Source organism: Anguilla anguilla, chromosome 1, assembly GCF_013347855.1.
Source record: "Anguilla anguilla isolate fAngAng1 chromosome 1, fAngAng1.pri, whole genome shotgun sequence".
NCBI lineage: Eukaryota > Metazoa > Chordata > Actinopteri > Anguilliformes > Anguillidae > Anguilla > Anguilla anguilla.
In genome coordinates this window covers 78887095-78907447 of record NC_049201.1, presented here as the reverse complement: position 1 = coordinate 78907447, position 20353 = coordinate 78887095, and the positions used below count along the sequence as shown (strand labels likewise).

At 45.3% G+C, this 20353-nt stretch overlaps 1 protein-coding gene across 2 annotated transcripts in view; it reads right to left on the bottom strand.

Moving 5' to 3' along the window:
- Window positions 1-8610, bottom strand: part of rock2a (rho-associated, coiled-coil containing protein kinase 2a) — a 75439-nt gene extending 66829 nt beyond the window's left edge. Inside the window, exon 1 of one of the 2 annotated variants that reach the window (XM_035415171.1) lies at window positions 7729-8610. In XM_035415171.1, coding sequence (XP_035271062.1) covers window positions 7729-7827 — 99 coding nt within the window. In that variant the 5' untranslated portion in view covers window positions 7828-8610. The remainder of the gene's footprint in view (window positions 1-7728) is intronic. The other variant, XM_035415179.1, reaches the window with a different exon arrangement.
- Between the last annotated feature and the right edge of the window lie 11743 nt (window positions 8611-20353).

Genomic DNA, 20353 nt, shown 5'->3' with positions numbered 1-20353 from the left:
TGTGAGCACACAGTGAACCCGTCGCCGAGCGTCCCATCTCTCTCTCCTCAGCGGGAGCAGTTCCCGCCAAAATCGCGGCGAGGACGGCTACGTAGCGGCGCTCGGCGATGCGCCGGGTGGGCCCGAGCTTTCGAGGTCTTCAAAGCCCGCAGAGAGAGAGAGAGAGAGGGAGAGCGCTTCATCTCCGGCAGGCTTACACACCGGCCTCCACTCGCTAAACCCGACTTCCTGCGGGAGAAACTCCAGGCTGGCCGAGCCCAGCGGCTGACTGGCTGGCCCGCGCGTCGCAGCCGACCAATCTCGTTAATCCTTTCATCGACGGGGACCGCCAGGCGGCTTACCGATCCAGCTGCCCCGGTCCCTACTGCAGAAATATTACCCTAAATCTGAGGCGTTCTGCACTGGCACACAAATACCGCCCCACCGTCTACTCAACATGCCTGTCCGCACGGACGACTGCCATGAAGCTATTCAGGTTATCAGAAGGTTTATATCAAGGCTGAGCAACAGGTTTTCCCTCTTCATGCTCCATTACAGGAATCAGTACAGATTTTAACACCCACACCCCTCAACCCTCTCGGGACCCCCACCTGTGAAGTGTCTACTGCACCACCTGCATGCTCACCTGCAGGCCAGGTGCTGAAGCGACAGTAGTCAAACGAAAGTCGGCCCACTTAAACCCACTACCCCCCCCCCCCCCCCCCCCCCGGCAGGCCCAGGGCAAGAGTCCCCACTCCAGGGCACTTTCGGCTACTGACCCGCCCAAGGCTCGAACCTGCAACCACAGGGCCCGGCCTGCACCAATGGGGAGTGCTTTAATGAGGGGGGGGGGACAAAAGTGGAGAGGTGAATTGGTGGGTTATGTGGTGAAGCCTCTGCGATTGGTGGGCTATGAGCTGAAGATTCTGTGATTGGTGGGCTATGTGCAGAAGATTCTGTGATTGGTGGGCTATATGTTGAATATTCTGTGATTGGTGGGTTATGTGCTGAAGCTTCTGCGATTGGTGGGCTATGTGCTGAAGCTTCTGCGATTGGTGGGCTATGTGCTGAAGCTTCTATGATTGGTGGACTGGCACAATGCAGCCTGGTTTCAACACAGGGATATTGCATGCACACATCCTGTTTCACAACCCTACACAACACAGAGAAGCTACCCAAACTTCAAACTCTGTGTCTGTCCAACATTATTTTCATTTTTTTCCAATCAGTCATCTTATCATGCCCAATAAAAATAAATTATCATTTTGTACCCTACAGCTTGACCAAATTAATAACTGTCTGAAGCTTCAAAAATTTTTATTACATATAAATCTCACATGTACTGTACATCGATGCAGTCAACTACACCAATTCTATTTAAACATATGTTTTATAAAAGAACCAGCACTAGACCCCTGACTATACTTTCAAATATACAGCAACAGAAAATGCTGAATTTTCTTTGTTCACAAACACAAGCTGGAAAAGTAACTTAGCCTCCGCTGGAATTTGATGCAGAAAAAAATTATATGCGATGACTGTGCCTCATACCAATTTGGGCTTGTGCAATTTCTTACTCAGATAAGCACAGCAAGCAACAGTCAGGAATGACCAAAGAACTTACAAACGTTAGATCAAAAAAAGCCAGACTAAATTTTACTGGTAAAAACACGATGCATACAGTATTCAACTTAATAAACCAACTGGTTCTTCCCAAAGTTGCTTCCTAAAAGCCATCCAGGGAGGTTTTTCCTTGCCACTGTTGCCTCTGGTTTCCTTTGAGGGACAAACTCAGGTTGGGGTAAACTGTGAAGGATCCTGTGGCGATTTCTTTGTAAAATGTGCTACTTGACCAAATGAATTTATCTGAATGGATGAAGCCAACGCTATGAAGTAAAGCGAAACACAGTCTAGTGTCAGACGGTTAAAGAAAAGAACATGGTTTTCTAGACTAAAGCAAACGCCAATCAGCGTGTTTTGAACGCTATTAATTATTGAAACTTCCACCAGCAGCTTAATAATGAGTGACACGGACAGCATGTACATCACACGTCATGAAAAATGCATGAGAGGGCCAAGCCCATTCAAACGTACAGGGAGAGACCGTGAACGTCAACGCAAAAACAGACCCAGTTAAAGCATTCCCACGACATCCCAAACCGTTCACAAAAGGTGTACAGATGTATAACAGCGACGACGCGAGGCAGTTTCCAATATAAACACACATCTTTATGAAACAAGGAACGCGCGAACGAGCCGTAATGGCGACGGCAACCCGGCAATTAACGTTGGTCCGCGCGGCACACCAACCACATCATTACCGACGCGCTTACGCGAGGCTCTGACAAAAACATCTACGCCCCAGAGCGGCAGCCGACGTACCTCTCAAAAAGCCCCAAAACTGGAATCTTCTTTTGAACTTACTGGGAGCCCCGAAGGCATTAAGAAAATGCAGTAAGGGGGGCGTGGCGGATTTACCGGATTTAAGAAAAACGCCTTTAAACTCGAGAGCCACAGACCTGCGCGGTCGTCATGGCACAGAGAAAAATGACAACTGCCATCTCAGTACAGGCGAGCAACTCCAATGTGGATTTCACCAATAAAACCGACAGGTGACATCGTTAGCCGAAATAATTTCAGCTCCAAAAACCGTTACATTACAGCCATTTAGCAGACGCTCTTATCCAGAGCGACTTATGCAACATTTTATATAGCATTTACATTGTATCCATTTATGCAGCTGGGTATGTACTGAAGCAATGCAGGTTAAGTACCTTGCTCAAGGATACAACGGCAGTGTCCTACCCAGGAATTGGGGTGACAAAACCGGTTCCTTACCCATTATACTACAGTTCCGCCACAAATGTAAATATGCATTCACACTTTTTTTGGGGGGGGGTGGTGGGGGGGGGGATTGGCATCCCAATCTCACCCAAGTTCGGAAATGTCCAACGTATGCATGCACAAGCGAGGCTCACAATCTCCCGGCTGCCAGCTCGGGAGAACGAAGGCACCTCGTGGTGTTCCTCCGAAATGCGCGACGTTAGGCCAGCTGCTTCTTTTCACACCGCAGCCGCAAGCCGCGTGCACACAGCGCAGGGGCGGAGGAGACCCAATCATACCTTGACTAGAAAGCAAGACGCAGGCGCTCGGACTGGCCAACAGGGGGACGCGCGAGCAACGAACGCCGCTACCCCAACCCGACTGAACCCTGCCCACGTACCCCTTGGGCCACGCAGAGCCAATCGTGCGCCACCCCCTGCAGGGCTGGAGGCCACAGTCGGCACTGGCATGGGCCAGATTCGGTCCGAGACCTTGGTGCTCTCACAAACTTTAACCGCGTTAGCTACCTGGCACCCCACCCCCCCACTTTAACATCAGCCAGCAGAGCAGGAGGGCACGATAAATTATTACAATACAAAATGCAGCCCTGAATATGAGTTATATATTTTGTGGAACAGTCTCCTTGGTGAGAGAAACATAATAAAATTACATATTTCCTGTATATTTTTAGCACGGACCGCTGTTTTTGTCGAGCGCAGACCAGGCGCTGTTGTGATGCACGCCAAATGTGCATTTTGGAAAGCAGCCATTTCATACTTCCAGTAGCAGAGAAAATATGTGAATGGGGGGCCCCATGACTCAAAACACAATGTGAGAACTGTACCCAGGACGCAAGTATGAAGGCCCAGCTGCAGATCACATTATGCACAGATTACACTCACGATATATCCCCCTGACCTCATGACTCTGCACAAATTCACAAATTCGATGTTCCTCAGACTTGATTAACTCCAGGCCATCTGTGAGCACAGAGGCCCGGGGGGGTATTTCACGAAGGAAAATTACTGAGATGGCTGGATAACTGTGCCGAGTAAAACACGGAAAAGCTTTTTTTTTTCTTTCTTTTTTATTTTTTAACTTCAGTCCATGTTCCAGATTTGGGAGGGTTCTGGGTTTTAGTCAGTGCAGTTACCCAGCTAACTCAGTAATCCTGCTTCGTGATACAGGGTTTTACTCAGTGCAGTTAGCCAGCTAACTCAGTAATCCTGCTTTGTGATACAGGGTTTTACTCAGTGCAGTTAGCCAGCTAACTCAGTAATCCTGCTTTTGTGAAACACAGTCTTGGGGGAATGAAGCTTATTTTAGCTGGACATTATTAGTTCAGAGTAAATGGGTTTGAGTTTCATTTTAAGCCTTTTATTTATTTTCCAGAAAAGCCCATCAAAGCTGACATTACACTAAATTCTGAAGGCTTCCAAAACATTTAAAAAAAAAAAAAAAAAAACACTTGTTGCCATTTTAGGCCAAAAACTATGTACAGGAGTAAAAAAAAAAAAAACACCACTGTCTCCCTAGATGCTATGAAAAAAGTAGCAACTGAACTCTGAACCTCCAGTGATGTAGCCATGGTAACATCGTTCAAACCCACAACCACGCATGTTGCCCCATTTGGGAGATACAAATCGGGAGAATCGTGACAAGCAGCACGCTGGTCTTGGGAGGAGTGCCTCAGGCACAGATTTGGGCCAACTCACAGCCCCAATTGAGCTTTTGGAGGAAGAAAAGGAGGAACGTTCAGGCCTGGGCACATTCTAGCTAGGCCCAACAGTGGAGAGAGTTTATCTGTGGGGCTTCCCCGTGAGATTGGGATAAGGCTCCACCCCCCCCCCCCCATCAACCCACCCCCCCATACCCAGAAACAGAGGGCAGCTCAAGGCCCTAGTGACTGGACAGACTCCACCCCTTAACTGACAAAGTAAGTTATGGACTGACTAGAAAGCCAGGCCATTGACTGACTGACCGTGTTTGGGTCATTTAAACCTACACTCGACCAGAGGAGTGTAGGTTTAACCACACACCCCCCCCCCCCCCCCAAGTGGTTTTTTCTTGCCACTGTTGCCTTAGGCTTTTGCCCCTGGGGGGGGGCGGGGGGTGGGGTTAGGCCAGGGTTGTCTGTGAAGCGCATTGTGGCAAGTGTTTGTGAAATGTGCTATATCAATTGATTTTGATTTGATTTTTGATTTGGCCTGTTAAAAAAAAAAAAAAATTTTAAATAAAAAACTGAGAATCTGAACACCTGTGGCTCATTCTCTCTTCATGTTGGGAAAGAAAAGAGAAAACCAGAGTCCACCAGCGCTGGAGGTAAACCCGCAAACCTCCAAAACATAGGCCACACCAGGGTATAGCCCAATCCGGGGGGGATACAAAAGCAACCCCTTAAAAACACAAAAAAAAAAAGGCTTTTCCCCTCCACCTAAATCATTTCTTTGGGGAGGATTTCCTGTCAAACCTCTGTGTGGGGTGTGGGGGGGGGGGGCAGGTAAAGAGGTAATAAAGGTAATGAAGTGGAAAAACAAAAATAGCCCTACGGTACAAAGTACTAGTCAGCACATAGCGTTTTTCCCTGACAAAGCAGGAACAAAGGCCCACTCTAAAATTTGGTTGGGGGGGCAGGGGGGGTTGGTGATGAAGGGGGGGGGGGGGGGGGGGGGGGGGGGGGGGGGGGGGGGGAGGCTGTACAGTTTCCCCCCCCATTATATTTGACACAGAGCCGAACAAGAACTATACGCGTCAGCTGGGTCGCGCGACTCAATTGGCACTAGCCCGGTTACAGCCCAGACAGGGGTACGGCTAGCGCTAGCAATTAGCACAGCGATGCAGTAACTCAGCGCTGTCGGGAAGGAGCGCGCGTCAAATGGAGTCTTACGTCAATATTACCACAACGCGAAGCTACTGTATACATTAAGGTACTGCACCGTGGGGCCACAGAAATGCCCAAATCTCCCTGTAAAGCCTTGCATGTGCTTTTGTCAAACATTCCTTCCTTCCTTCCTTCCACTTCCAGCCATGCAGCTGCAGGACAGCTGTAACAGTTGACAACTACTTGAGGTTTAAGAATGTATGACGGAAAGGTTAGTTAGCTTGTAAAACACACTTGTAGAATCACACCGCTCAAACCATGGTTACTACAAAATACTGGCAGCTACTTTTTTAATGCTTGTCCAGTAAATAAAAGCTAGAGAACTCTACACTGAAGCTTTTTTAAAAATATTTTTATTGCAGGTCAATAATAACTATCCCCATTCTGCCACAGAAATTCATTATGCCATTTATTCCATCAAATCACAGCCCAGACACCGGGCCTTGTCATCAGGTCCAGCATGGTTTGGCACAGTTTGGCACGGCTCAGCACGGCTCAGAATGGCGCAGTTAAGAGCAAACGCGGTTTAAGAAAGCAGCAGGGGGATGCAGCAGGTCCTCTCCTCTGAGAAGACAGGAATTTGCTTCTGTAAGAAGGCTCACTTCGGGCAGACAAAAAAAAACAAAAAACAAACAAACAAATAAAACAAACAAATCCCCTCCAGGATTCACATAAACAATAACAACAAAAGGTGGAAAGTCAGTTTGGGTGGTGTGGATGAACCATAGACATTATTGAGGGCACAGCCTGTGCAGCCAACTGGAGCAGCCATAAATGGATGGTAGAAAGGGGGGGGGGGGGGGTTGGGGGCTGTTACTGTGGATTGAGAGTCTGGCTTGCCAGTGAAGCCCTGCTGGGATTGCCCTCCACGGTCCACTTCAGTTAAGCACTTTTTTAAAATTTTGGATGGGGGGTGGGGAGCTACAACAGAACACCAGTCTAAAAATGGCATGATAGAGGAAGAGTCCAGGATACACAACGTGCTCACTCCCACGCGCTCTTCCCACTCTGCTTCGCTCCTGACCCCCCCACGCGAGCGCACTGATCTCTCCCGCTCATTCCAGGAAAATAAACGGCCCATTTCGTAACACAGGGGAATGAGCCCCAGCGTTCGAACCGACGCCGTAAAAACGCAACACAGCTAGGCAGGCCTACTCGCCTTCAATCATTTTCCTCCAAGTGCATAAACATGCATAGTTGAATTCAAAACTGACATCTGGGTGCCGACAGGGGATGCGGCAGACGCTAAAGCTCCCACGCGACACCGCAGATATGATAATATGGCGTACAAAACCATTAAGCGGCCCGCGCGCTTCAACCTGGCATTCCTGAGCTATGACGTTGTATTAGTATAAAGCGCTGTGGCGCGTCAGCGGTGTTATTGGTACGGCGCAACCTGTTTGCCCTGACGTGACAGTTCTGTCAGACTACCGTTCTGTCTGCCAATACTTTGACAAGATCATTACGCCTGTGCGTGTGCAGCAGCGTTCCAATGCTCAATGATCTGTCTGACAGCTACCTGGCCAAGTTAACGCACAGGTATACCACGTGACATTTTATAGACAAATGAGTTTTGCTCGACACAAAACGGCGAGATGAAAGGAAATGGCCTCAGGAGAATGGCATGTTTTGAAACCAAACGCCGCAGCACCTCCCAAAGTCAATTAAATGCAAAAAACAGCATGTAAGAATTTATATATCAATCCAGCTGATACAGCTCGCGCGATAGAATAGGCTACAGTGTTCATCATCTCCAAAGGATTGAGAACGATGCACGCGCGCCGTTATCTGATACGGGAAAACATGCTGAGCTATGTAACACACATAACAGAATCCATAAGACTACTGTAAATTACAAAACCGCCACACACGATGGTTACGTGAGTTGATTTTTTTTTTTCATTATTTTTTATTTTCTTGCTGAAAATGTGTCTTGGTGATGAGCACAATTTATGTGTCGACTGCCGCCACTGCACTGGTCTAACATCAGCGCAGATAAGCACAGTCTTATTAAATATTCATAAAAAATATCGCCGCTAACTTACCAGTAAACTTTCCAAGTTTACCGCGTTCTTTGGATCTTTGATCATGGCTTCCAGTTTCTTCAGCCGGTTTTCAAGCCGTCGTTCTGCTCCGGACGACATTTTTAACAGTTTAATCTGTGTCCGTTCCTTTACAGAATTCAGGATAACCCTTTTTTAAAAGATGAGTTCACATGAAGGAGGTTCGAAAACAGCTTTTTTTTTTGTTCTGCCACACAGTGTCCGTGGGCCTAAGCCGCCTCCAATTCACCGCCCTCTGGAATTAGTTCGGACTCGCTTTATGTCCAGGCGAAGAGAGAAACGAGGGAAAACAATCCCGGAAAAAAATGCGTAAAAGCAGACCGTTCCACAATCCCCGTTAGTGTACGCAGAGTCCTTTTGTCAATAAAGTATTAAACTTCCCGATCCATATCCATTTGTGCGACTGGTGTTTTCGATGGCGCGATAAAGTTAACCCTAATGTTTTGTGAGGGATTCAGCAACAGGGCGTTTTCTTCGCCTCCCTCCCCTCCTCTTTTTGAGCGCTGCGGACTGCCTCTCCTCAATTTCAAATTTTCCTGTTCACAAACAACCCCCAGTATTCAAAATCCAACCCTTTTCTTTTCGCCCGTAAATAAACAGTAAATTCCTCCCGCATCCTCTCCAAAGGGGAATGTTTAGCGAAGAATCCCGTATTCCTAAAAACACATCCAGCCGATTCTCATCGGCAACAGTTCACACATATGCGTCTCGATGCTATTTTTCCTCACTGTAACTTTTTGTCGCTGTAATTCGTTTCTACAGTGTCAGTTGCCGTGGCTAACTAGCTTCTTCGGTCCTCCATACTCAATTCAAGTCCTCTGCTCTGACATCAACACGCAGACACAGCCTTCTTTACCCATAACCCTCCTCTCTCTCTCTCTCTCTCTCTCTCTCTCTCGCTCGCTCTCTCTCTCTCTTTCTCTCGCTGTATATCTCCCTCTCTCTGTCTCTCTCCCTCTCTCTCTCTCTCTCCTAGAGTCCACTGATCATTTGCACACGCAGGAATACCTCTGGCCTTATTCATTCACCAAAGTACACACGCCGGTTCACGCTGGCGTAACGTTCCAGAGTTGTACTAATACGTTTACTGTGCGTTGCAGTTTTTTTGAACAGTTACCCCCCTCCCCCAGTTATAAATAACTATCTACATATTCGGATGCAAATAAAAATACACTGCTTGAACTTAGTGTTTAAACTTGGGGGGGGGGGGGGGGGGGGGGGGTCAATCACTGAGTTCATGCATACAGTTTCAGTATTAAAGATCGCTGTATAGGCTATGTTCGTACAAAAACTAATATTTTTGTTTAGTTTTAGGTTTACTAACATTTGTCCCAAAGCTATATTAAATACCTTATATATTTTTCTTACATTAAAGGGACTTCTATGCAAAACTACAGATACTCTAAAGTCTAAACAAACACTCGAACATATGCCATTTAAAGCTGTAACAGCCACATAATCTATAAAACCATTAGTGGTCTCATTTAAACCAACCGCTACGCCATAAGCTAAAATTTATTCGTGGCTTAAGCCTAGCGCTACAGATAAAGGCTTTATTAAACACCGCACTTAAAGGTAAATTTGGGCTCCCCATTAGTGATCAGTCTTTCTCTGTTCTACCTTTAATATGTATTTTGGATCTGTACATTTTTGCTGGCGTATTTAAAAGACTAGTGCAGTAACATTTTGATTATGCTAATGTAGCCTGGTTTGGGGGGCTGTCAGTTTCATTAAAGAAGAAACTACAGGTGTCACAGAATAAGCTGATCGGGGTTGCGATGGGCCTAGGCCCTCGTGATCATGTTGGGAGGAGCCATTTTCAGGAGCTCACCTGGTTACCAGTTGAGGCCAGAGTAGCCCAGCTTAGGCTCAACATGGTTCACAAAATAGTCAATCACAGGGCCCCCAAATATCTTAGCAACTATTTTCCTAGTGTTAGGGAATCACACAGCCACAGAACCAGATCTAGCATAGCAAACCTGCATCCTCTAAGGTGTAGGACAAAGATGGAGCAATGCTCGTTTGCTCACACAGGAGAACAAAAGTGCTCACGTGCTCGCATTACGACGAACTTAGTAGATACTGCATCTCCTCGCGGTGTGCTCCTATAGACAAACGCATTCTTAAATACAAGCAGGCTGATTCAGTGGCGATTCCTGACAACTTCAAAATTATATTGCGACGTGTAACTTCCATTCATAGCGTAATAATTAATTAACATAGGAATTATTCAAGTCACTTCAAGATTTTTTTTTCAATCTGAATCTTAATTGGCTATTTCAGCAAAACAAATATCCTGTGAATGGAACTGTGGGTGTAGATCACGTCAATAGTGATGAGACATATGACAGTGCCACGATCATTTTTTCCCTCCACAAAATAATATTTCAGCAAAACAAATATCCTGTGAATGGAACTGTGGGTGTAGATCATGTCAATAGTGATGAAACAGTCACTAACCATGTTCCTATTATTCTTTTCTCTTTTTTTTCCGTAAATTAACCTGAAAGCCTTTATTCATAGTAACAAAATCGCAACAGATGTTTTGTTGGGACTTTTTTATTGACCCCCTTCACTTTGTTCTATTATCTCCGAGTCTCCTAGCAATCTCAGGGTTAAAGGTCATTCTGTCTGCACATGCCCCAAGCTCCACCCTTCCTTAGGGTAACATGGGGCCATATCTCTCAGGTCATCTCTGCTCCCTACAAAGTATGCAACAAGCCGCAAATTAGCCTCTCAGAATGCACAATACATCTATCTAAGCAAGAGCTCCACAGACTGACTTTTTATTTTATTTTTATTTTTTACTTTTTACTTTTTACTTTTTACTTTTTACCACCTTTTTTGTCTTTAACCCTGCCAGTCACCCCCATGTGTCACGTATAAGACAGAGAGTGTCTTAGGACATGACACATGCTTTGCTTTAACTTCATCACTGTGGACTGGACTGAGATGGGCAAAGGCGGAATCTGTTGGCCAGTTTTAAGGCCTTCGGCTTGTGATGTTGTGTTGTGCTGTAGCCACACTCTCACAGTGTTACATAACACCCCATAAGTTCATTTCATCATATCCCTCATAAGTCTCAATAATCATAATAATACATTTATTTGCATAACACCTTTTCATACATGGATTGCAGCGCAAAGTGCTTTACAGTAGACAGACAAAGCATGTTTAAAATAACACTTTATGATAACAGTTAAACGCTAGAAAAACAATTATATGATTCAAAAAAACAGTTTAAAATGGCATTAAGAACACAGTAGATAATTAAGCAAAACATAAATAATTTATTATAATAAAATACGAACAGATAATAATAAGTGACAAAGCATGTGTAAAGTAAAGCAACATTTTACGACAAAATCTACAGAAAAAAAACAGTGTTTAATAACTCTCAAGACATCGAGACTTACATGTCAGTAAAAGTACATTGTTTCTATCTCAGATAATTATTGTTTTATAGTTATGTTTCACACCCAAGACTTTGATGTGTAAAGTAGAATCAGTGTGGCCTATGCAATTCTATAGGTTTTTATTACTGACAACTGGGAATATTAAAAAAAAAAAAAAAAATGTTTTTCAATCTGTCGTCAGTTATGAACACACTGGTGCCTGAGGTTCAAATAGCGGAGGCTACTGATTGGCTAATGGGGTTCCATGCTTTGACACCACTTGCCTTATCTTTGATGAAAGTCTTCCACCTGCTGGTGGTAAGAATTCCTACAGCTACACGCGCGAATGTGTATTATATGGAGTAATATATAACTAGAAGACGCTCTTTAATAAGTAACAAATAAGTCAAAACGACCGGTAATGTTTAGCCTGTCCAGTGAATTTCACATTTTGAATTCATTCTTTTTTTATTTTTTTATTTTTGCATGTCATAAAAGCAACAAAAACCAAGACACCTCTTATTGAAATGCATTATTCTGAAAGGAAAATTTTCTTAACAATATTGCAAAACTTCACAACATATAGCCAAATGTACTAAGTACATACTTAAGTGCTGAGGAAATGTATTTATCATTATATATTCCAAAAAAAAAAAAACACCTCAGTGTTTGTTGACTCCAACACCCACTAACCAACACCCACGACAAGCTGCTGCACTGTGGCTATTTGGCACACAGGTGCATGGAGGTCATCATTACATCATAGGTCTATGAGGTGAGATGGGTAAGAACTACAGCCCATTATTAACCCTCTTTTTTTGTTCTAAATTCAATGTCAGTGTCCTAGAACTCCACTGCTTTCAATTGTTTTGCCAGTAGTGATTGGTACATCAACATTAGAACATTCAGTTCTTGACAGGGGGCATGTGGCATTGCGGCACCTTGTATGGTTTGAGGTGAAGGAGGAGAAGGAGGGGCTATGTGTTAAAAATTGTTTTTAGCTTTAACCCTTTATGGAGTAGGTTTTTTGGAATTTGTCAGTGTTCTAGAACTCCATTGCTTTCAGTTACCAGCTGTGATTGTTACATCAGCATTAGAATGTTCAGCTAAGAACATTCTAATCTCACAACTGCAATCTCACACTTTAAAGGGGTTAAAGCAGCAGTTCAACTGAGTTTCATTCCCAGCTCAGGAGGGCAGGCCTGAAAAAAAAAAAAAAAATCTGAGAGTGCTGATCTCAGATCAGTTTTCCTCTGCCCGTATCCTCACCTTATCCATTATCAACTAAAAAGCAATACTGGTCCTAGACCAGCACTTCTACTCTCAGATGTTTTTGAAATAAACGTATGTAGAGATTCTAGAACTGACACAGGGTGGCGGTAACTGGCGAGTTCAAAACATAGGGTGCAGAAATTTGACTGTTAAAATTTATTTATTTATGTTTGTTTTTGCTTGATTGACAAGTGTGCTGCTCATGTGAGTAATCTGTGGCCAGTGGCAGGTAATCCCATTTCTCCTAATCGTGTCAGACTCTGTAAGGTCACGTCCTGTTAGAGGATTTAGATGATAAGACGGAGTCTCAAACCTCAAAAGCAGGCTGAGACACCAGCAAAAGAAAGGGGGAGGGGGAGAGGGAGGGGGAGGGGGGGAGTCGGGGCTGTACTGTTGAAAATGCCACCCTTCGGATGAGACATTGAGCTGAGGTCCTGACTCCATGTGGTCATTAAAGATCTCATGAGACTTTCTGAATGAGCAGAGCTCTTAATCTCAGTGTGCTACTCGCATCACGCTTGATGCTCACGCTAAAATTGCAGGGGTGGCTGGGCCAAGGCCACTCAGATATTACCCTGGCCCACCCATTTATCTTGGCGGGACCACCACATCAAATTGAGAAGGTTCACCTATGTAGTTCTGGCCCACCTAGTTTCATGCAGGCCCAGCTAGATGAATATGAATTTTTAAAAATCCGCACTAAATCTGGCCACCTCATCATTCCTCTCTACATTTGATTCCTCAGGTCCTGCCAGCAAATAAGGACTGAATTGTCCGTTGGTAAACCTGATAGTCTGTCCAAACGATCAGGGCAAAGAGAAAAGGTCGGCTGCAAAATATAAGGTAAAGGGAATTCCGAAGCCAACATAATCAGAAAATGTAGCTAGGATAAACCAAACGGGTTTTATTTTAAATATACAGTGGCCTTGACAGGCATTTTTTTTTGTTGATGCCCGCGCAGGCGTGTAGAGGTCCGTGGAGTGGCGTGTTTTCAATCAAGGAGTGGACCGGTAATCACTGGATCATTTAAATTAAGCAGCACAACTCGTGAGAAAAGAACAGTGGCGGTTGAACAGAAGTGGCGACGAGCCACGCGACTGGCAGTCCACCTTGTTCTCCGGACAGCACGTGACAGGAGCCCGCTCCCAGCGCTAACAGACCCCATACTAGCTCCTCTTGGAGTAACAGCAAAAGTATTACAGAGGAAGAAAGCAAACCACTTAACCGTTCTAGGCACAATAACGGAGAGCGATATTTTTTGCGGCGCTGACAGCCGGTGGTAAGGATGGTAAATGTCTTGTGTCATGTTGTCGACCATACTGCTATACGCATGTGGTAAGGTGTCTGTTGTCAGTATATGTTGACGTTCCTGCCACAGTAACCCAGTGTGGGAGAAACCGCTCTCCTCGTTCTGTTTTTACCCCCTCGACGCAATGGGACATCTGGCGATGAATAATTCACATTACAAACAACCGACAAAACATTGGTATTAGGGAGCGATAAAAATTAAATTAGACGCACATGGATTCACGCAACCACGAAGCGAGCATACATCCAAAACCACGAATCACACCCACACACAAGAAGCATTCAAACATGCGCAAATGTTTACGTGTCCGTTAAAAAAAAAAAAAAAAATTAATTAATTGAAATTTAAATTTGATTTAAAATAAGTACAATCTCTTGAGATATACCTGCGTGGTTGTATATTTAATATCTCAGTACAATTCAAATATTTATTTTTTATTTAAATATTTTATGTATATTACAAACAATATTCCTTTTTCAAATTCTATTCATCATTACTTCCATGTCTAATAAAATAGAATTAATCCTGTAGGCGTCCTTTAGTTTCTGGTGCAAGTCACACGTGATAGAAAAATATGTTCGCAAATCACAGTCAGATCTGTTCAGTCGTAACAATTTGTGAGGTTCGCGGCAAAGTAGTTAGTAACATCGACCACACGAGAGCGCTAAGAGTCTACGCTTACTGTAAAAACATTGTTCTGAGTGTTTTCTACGCGCATTGCATCGTGCCTGTTGATGCAAAATGCGTGCCAATTTAAGTGCTCACTCAATTAAAATTTGAATTTTTGGTTTTAATAAACTGTCCTACAGCGACAATTCTCATTAACTATCACTATGCCAAGACTCCTTCAGCACTAGGAGGCTTCAAAACGACTGGCGGTTGTTGAGTCTTTACCTGTAAGTAGGCCTACAGGTATAACTTATTTGAATGCGTATGGCTCTCCGGCACTACAGGAGCTGTTCTACCTGTATTGGACAGGTGTTGGGGAGGCGTGACCAATATTTAACATTTTTTTTTAATTTAGAGTGGACACTGGGTGGAGCAATTGCTCAAGATGAACAAGCGACTGTGATAATATCGCAAATTTTGTAAGCTGTCGCATGCAAGCTTTTTGACAGTATTGGGCTTTCTCATTAGTTGCTGCTCGGAATGTTGGTGATTTAAGAGGCCTTTTCTTAATGCAAGGAAGCCTCACTCACAAAACTTTTTTGTTAGATTTTTTCTTACTTTTGTTCTTTAAAATGCTCCAAAAAACCAACATGGGATTCATGACACACGTGCAGACCTTTGTTTTCGTGCATATCCCGGGTGTATGTAATGATGAATGCAGGCTGTTTGTAAATTTTATGTACAATTCTGTTCATGTGATTAGCATAAGGAAACATCCATAAACAAACACAGATAAGAAAAAAAACAAAACAAAAAACGAATGCTCAAATGTTTCGTGGAAACCATTTTGACACACAGTTTACGATCACTCGTGAATGAGGCTCAATGTCTTAGTTTGGCTTAGCACAGATATAACTACACACCCGTGCATTAGAGAGTCTCATCGGAAGATGATTAGCGGTGAAAGTAGCCCAGAAAAGTTTTAAGAACCCTACTTGTTGCTTTTGGACTCTTGCCCACAGCTCTCCACAAAACCCTGAATGGTTAAAATTAGTAAGTCTTCAGCCAGATGTGACAGCTCCACTCAGTCTGCGGTTCGCGAAAGCTCGTTTTGCTTATGGCCGTGGTTAATCTGAACAAAATTTTAATTTAATTTGGATGTAAATGAGAACAGCCCAAAACTACTACCGAAATATCTGTTCCTTCGTGTGAATGTTGGACTGACTGGACGTTTCATCGTCCGGGGACTCTTTTTCGCTCATTTTTGGACCGCGAAAGGAACTCCTCCTGCCAGAACAGGAAGGAGCACGGAGCGCAGACTATCCCTGCTGCTAAGGGATCTCTGTCGGCACCCGTCGACAGCTTGTGCAGGCCTCGATTGAAGAGCCGGGCTGGTCCTTCTGGGGCACTACAGTACACGTGTTCCAGAACAATCCACTGTGAATACAAATGTGCTTCAGGGAATGACGGTCAGGCTACCACAGGACATCTTACATATGATAAAAGGCTTCAAGGTCTTTGCTTGCACTTGCACACTTCTCCTGCTCCGTGTGGTAGGCCCGGCATACAGAGAGCCGGATGATGGCTGATACCTAGGAGACCGGTTGAACCGCGATTTAAGACCGTTAGTTTAAAATCCCCTGAACGTGCCTCTGGGTTATCTGGCATGAAGATTTAAAATCCCCCCCCCCCCCCCCCCCCCCCCCCCCCCCCACCCCCCCCCCCCTCCTGCTTTGTGTGGTATGGATGGACCCTGGACCTGTGTAATATCAGATAGATGGAAATATGGGGTGTGAGGAGGGTTGGGGCCGGGAAGGGCGGGGGGCGGGGGGGATGGGAGGAGCTAGAGCTGGAGTCTTTGCAGAAGTGGATTCCAAACTGTCTGTAAATTTGAAGTGTTTGTAGACGTGAATTCCATACCGTTTCTGTAAGGGCTGGTTCGTTTTGGAGTTGTTATTTTGAACCCTGAAGCATTCCCTCCCCCTACCCCGCCCCCCCCAGCCCCTTAAATTCGGCATACGTGAACACAGCGCCCGCACTCAGGTGCAGACCAAAACAGTCGGGCTGAGACCGTCTAAAGAGGGCGTTCTCGCCTACGCTTCCCAGCATGCTTTGAAGCGGTTCGTTTGTAGTGAGAATGCAGTCAGACCCAGCGGGCCCAAATCGCTATTCACCACGCGTTTGGCACGCTCTGGATAACCGCCAACAAATGTTATTTCTGCCGAAAACTTGCCAGGGTAGCTTCACTATCTGTTTATAAATTTTGCCGCGCAAAAAAAAAAAAAAACTAAACTGTAAACTGTGGGGTAAATGAGATACAGCAACAAATTAGTCCCCGATTTGGAACAAAGCCACTGAACAACAGGTGTGAAAAACGGCCCGATTTCAGACATTCTCTGAATTTTGCGAATGTGCGTTTATGGGTATATGTGTATGTATGTGTTAGGTTCTTGTGTGTCTATGTAAATACGTATTGGTGTGTATGCGTGTGCACATGTGTATTTATTTGTCTATTTATCTGTGTGTATGTGTATGTGTGTGTATGTATGTGTGTGTATGTGTGTGTATCTGTGTGTATGTGTATGTGTGTACGTGTGTGCATGTGTATGTGTGTGTATGTATGTATGTATGTATGTGTGTGTATGTGTGTGTGCATGTATGTGTGTGTGTCCCAGAGGCAGTATCCCAGGAATATCAGATGAGTGCTGAGCGATGGGGCAGGAGTTTGGGAGTTTAGGTGTTTGGTAGTTTGTGAGTGTGGGAGTTTGGGTGTTTGGTAGTTTGTGAGTGTGGGAGTTTGGGTGTTTGGGAGTTTGGGTGTTTGGGAGCTTGGGTGTTTGGTAGTTTGTGAGTGTGGGAGTTTGGGTGTTTGGGAGCTTGGGTGTTCGGAAGTTTGGGAGTTTGGGAGCTTGGGAGTGTGGTAGTTTGGGAGTGTGGGAGTTTGGGTGTTTGGTAGTTTGTGAGTGTGGGAGTTTGGGTGTTTGGGAGCTTGGGTGTTTGGGTGTTCGGAAGTTTGGGAGTTTGGGTGTTTGGGAGTTTGGGTGTTTGGGAGTGTGGGAGTTTGGGTGTTTGGGAGTTTGGGTGTTTGGGAGTTTGGGAGTTTGGGAGTTTGGGTGTTTGGGTGTTTGGGAGTTTGGGAGTTTGGGTGTTTGGGTGTTTGGGAGTTTGGGTGTTTGGGAGTTTGGGTGTTTGGTAGTTTGTGAGTGTGGGAGTTTGGGTGTTTGGGAGCTTGGGTGTTCGGAAGTTTGGGAGTTTGGGAGCTTGGGAGTGTGGTAGTTTGGGAGTGTGGGAGTTTGGGTGTTTGGTAGTTTGTGAGTGTGGGAGTTTGGGTGTTTGGGAGCTTGGGTGTTTGGGTGTTCGGAAGTTTGGGAGTTTGGGTGTTTGGGAGTTTGGGTGTTTGGGAGTTTGGGAGTGTGGGAGTTTGGGTGTTTGGGAGCTTGGGTGTTTGGGTGTTTGGGTGTTTGGGAGTTTGGGAGTGTGGGAGTTTGGGTGTTTGGGAGCTTGGGTGTTTGGGTGTTCGGAAGTTTGGGTGTTTGGGAGTTTGGGTGTTTGGGAGTTTGGGAGTGTGGTAGTTTGGGAGTGTGGGAGTTTGGGTGTTTGGGAGTTTGGGAGTGTGGTAGTTTGGGTGTTTGGGAGTTTGGGAGTGTGGGAGTTTGGGAGTGTGGTAGTTTGGGAGTGTGGGAGTTTGGGTGTTTGGGAGTTTGTGAGTGTGAGAGTTTGGGTGTTTGGGAGCTTGGGTGTTTGGGTGTTTGGGTGTTTGGGAGTATGGGAGTATGGGAGTTTAGGTGTTTGGTAGTTTGTGAGTGTGGGAGTTTGGGTGTTTGGGAGCTTGGGTGTTTGGGTGTTTGGGAGTTTGGGAGTTTGGGTGTTTGAGAGCTTGAGTGTTTGGGAGTTTGGGAGTATGGGAGTTTGGGTGTTTGGGAGTTTGGGAGTTTGGGTGTTTGGGAGTTTGGGAGTTTGGGTGTTTGAGAGCTTGAGTGTTTGGGAGTATGGGTATTTGGGAGACTCTCGGTACCCTGGAGGGTCCAGGAAACAAACAGTGAGACAAACACGTGCTGTAGCTGGTGTGTGACTCTATTTATTAGTCTCAATAAGCAATTCACTGGGTAAAACAAATACTGTTACAACACAAAAAAAACATACTTTTTAAAGCAATCTTGGCGACAAGTTATAGGAACAATTTAATAATAAAAAGACAAGGGTTTCTGTCCTTGTTGTGTGTTTTTTTTGTAGTTGTTTTTTTTTTTCTTGCTGTGAGAATGGAGTCATTTTTCGCCGTGCAACTATGTTGCAACCAAATTGCTCCACCCAAGAACCTTTTTTTTTTTCCTTTTTTATTCATTTGCAAATGCAAATATTTGTCAATAATAAATAATAATATAAAATGTTCTGCAAGTACACAAAAAGGTAGAGAATCCACCACAAGGTCAAATGTACAGTAAGGGAGGGTGGGGGGACGGGGAGGGGGGTTTAGCAAAATTCGGTGGGGGGGGGGGGGGGGATATTACAAGTCACAGAAAAGCGGATCATCTATACATCGACACTAGCAAGATAACAAAGTTGTTTTGATTTTTTGTTTTGTTTTTTACAAAGTGGATTTCAAACAAGAAGCAAGCATTATCATCATCGTCATCATCATCATCATCATCATCCTCAGAGCCGTAGGACACGCAAGCAAGAATTAAGGCAGCTTTTCTGTTCACCTTTCGAAAAGTAACATTAAAAAAGTTTTATTTAATACTACCCTTCTTAATTTTCTTATTCAAATGTTTTCAATATGACTGGCTGGAGCAGCAAGTTGTCATTGCATAAACATAGGTTGCTGACACAACCAACACACACAGTCTAAACTTTAATCTGTGGCCTGCTTTCCCAGGCATAGATACGTACCTTTTTTTTTTTATTTCTTTACTCGATTCAGATGAACGTGTAGAGCAGGTGGCACGCGTGACTACACTGACAAAGATGGGGGCGGAGTCACGGCTGTGTGGTTGCCGTGGTTTCTCACTGATTGACGTGTGCTTGGGGAACACAGTTCTGAGGGGTGCCGGGTGTTCCAAACAAAGATCCAGTTTGACTTGTGGCCTTTCACCGACTCAACAGTACCTCACAAAGGAAATCAGACCACCTTGATCTGTGATTTGGACTCGGGCAAGAACACCGTTATTTAAATTTTACAGCTGCTTGCCTTTCCAAATATCAGTTTCAACTATATTGTGTATTCTGAAAGTTTCAGTTTCTCAGAATTTCAGCAGTTGTTATAATTATTATGTCGGATGGCTGGCTCCGGAGTTTGGCGTGAAGAACGACGTATCGTTTTACCTGCATAGCATCATATTACTACTGGCAGATCCCCACAGTGTAGGCCGTAGTTGTGTTGCATGTAAAAACTGTCAGAAGTAGCTGGACCAGGCATTACTCAGCATGGAACGGCGAACAACCCGCAGGCAACTAACAACAGCGACGCCTGGTGGCCGATTCTGGTCGCTGTCATAAAACGAGGCCAATGATCACGCAAACACTATTTCTCGCCTGCCCACACGCCCGCGGGGGTCGGTAGCCTAATCCAGCAGTTTTACCGGGCTGAGTAGCACCAGATTGTCACAAAAACGCATCGGTCGGGGGGGGGGGAGGGGGATGGGAGGGGGGGGGGGAGGTTTCCAGACTTCCTGGTATCCGGGAGAAAAGGTCAGCGAAAGTGACGCGGTCAGGGGCCGGGGCTGGAGCCGGGGCTCCCCGGTTTTTTACCAGCTACCCCGCTCCCGTATGTAACCGCGGAGACGAGCCGGGCTGCCCGGGGTCCGTCGCGGGCGCGGACATGCCGCTGCCAGACAGAACAGCGCTGTTGCCGGGGTATCATTGTTTGAAACCCGTCTCCCCCCAGCGTCCGTCACCGACCGCAGCCACTACAACGGTTTCCCGTTTCAGGGCTATATCTGTCCGGACCGTCGCCCCGGCTACAGTTACGCCGGGCAAGGTCGCGCAGGCACAAAAATATATCCGCGCAAAAAAATGGAAATCG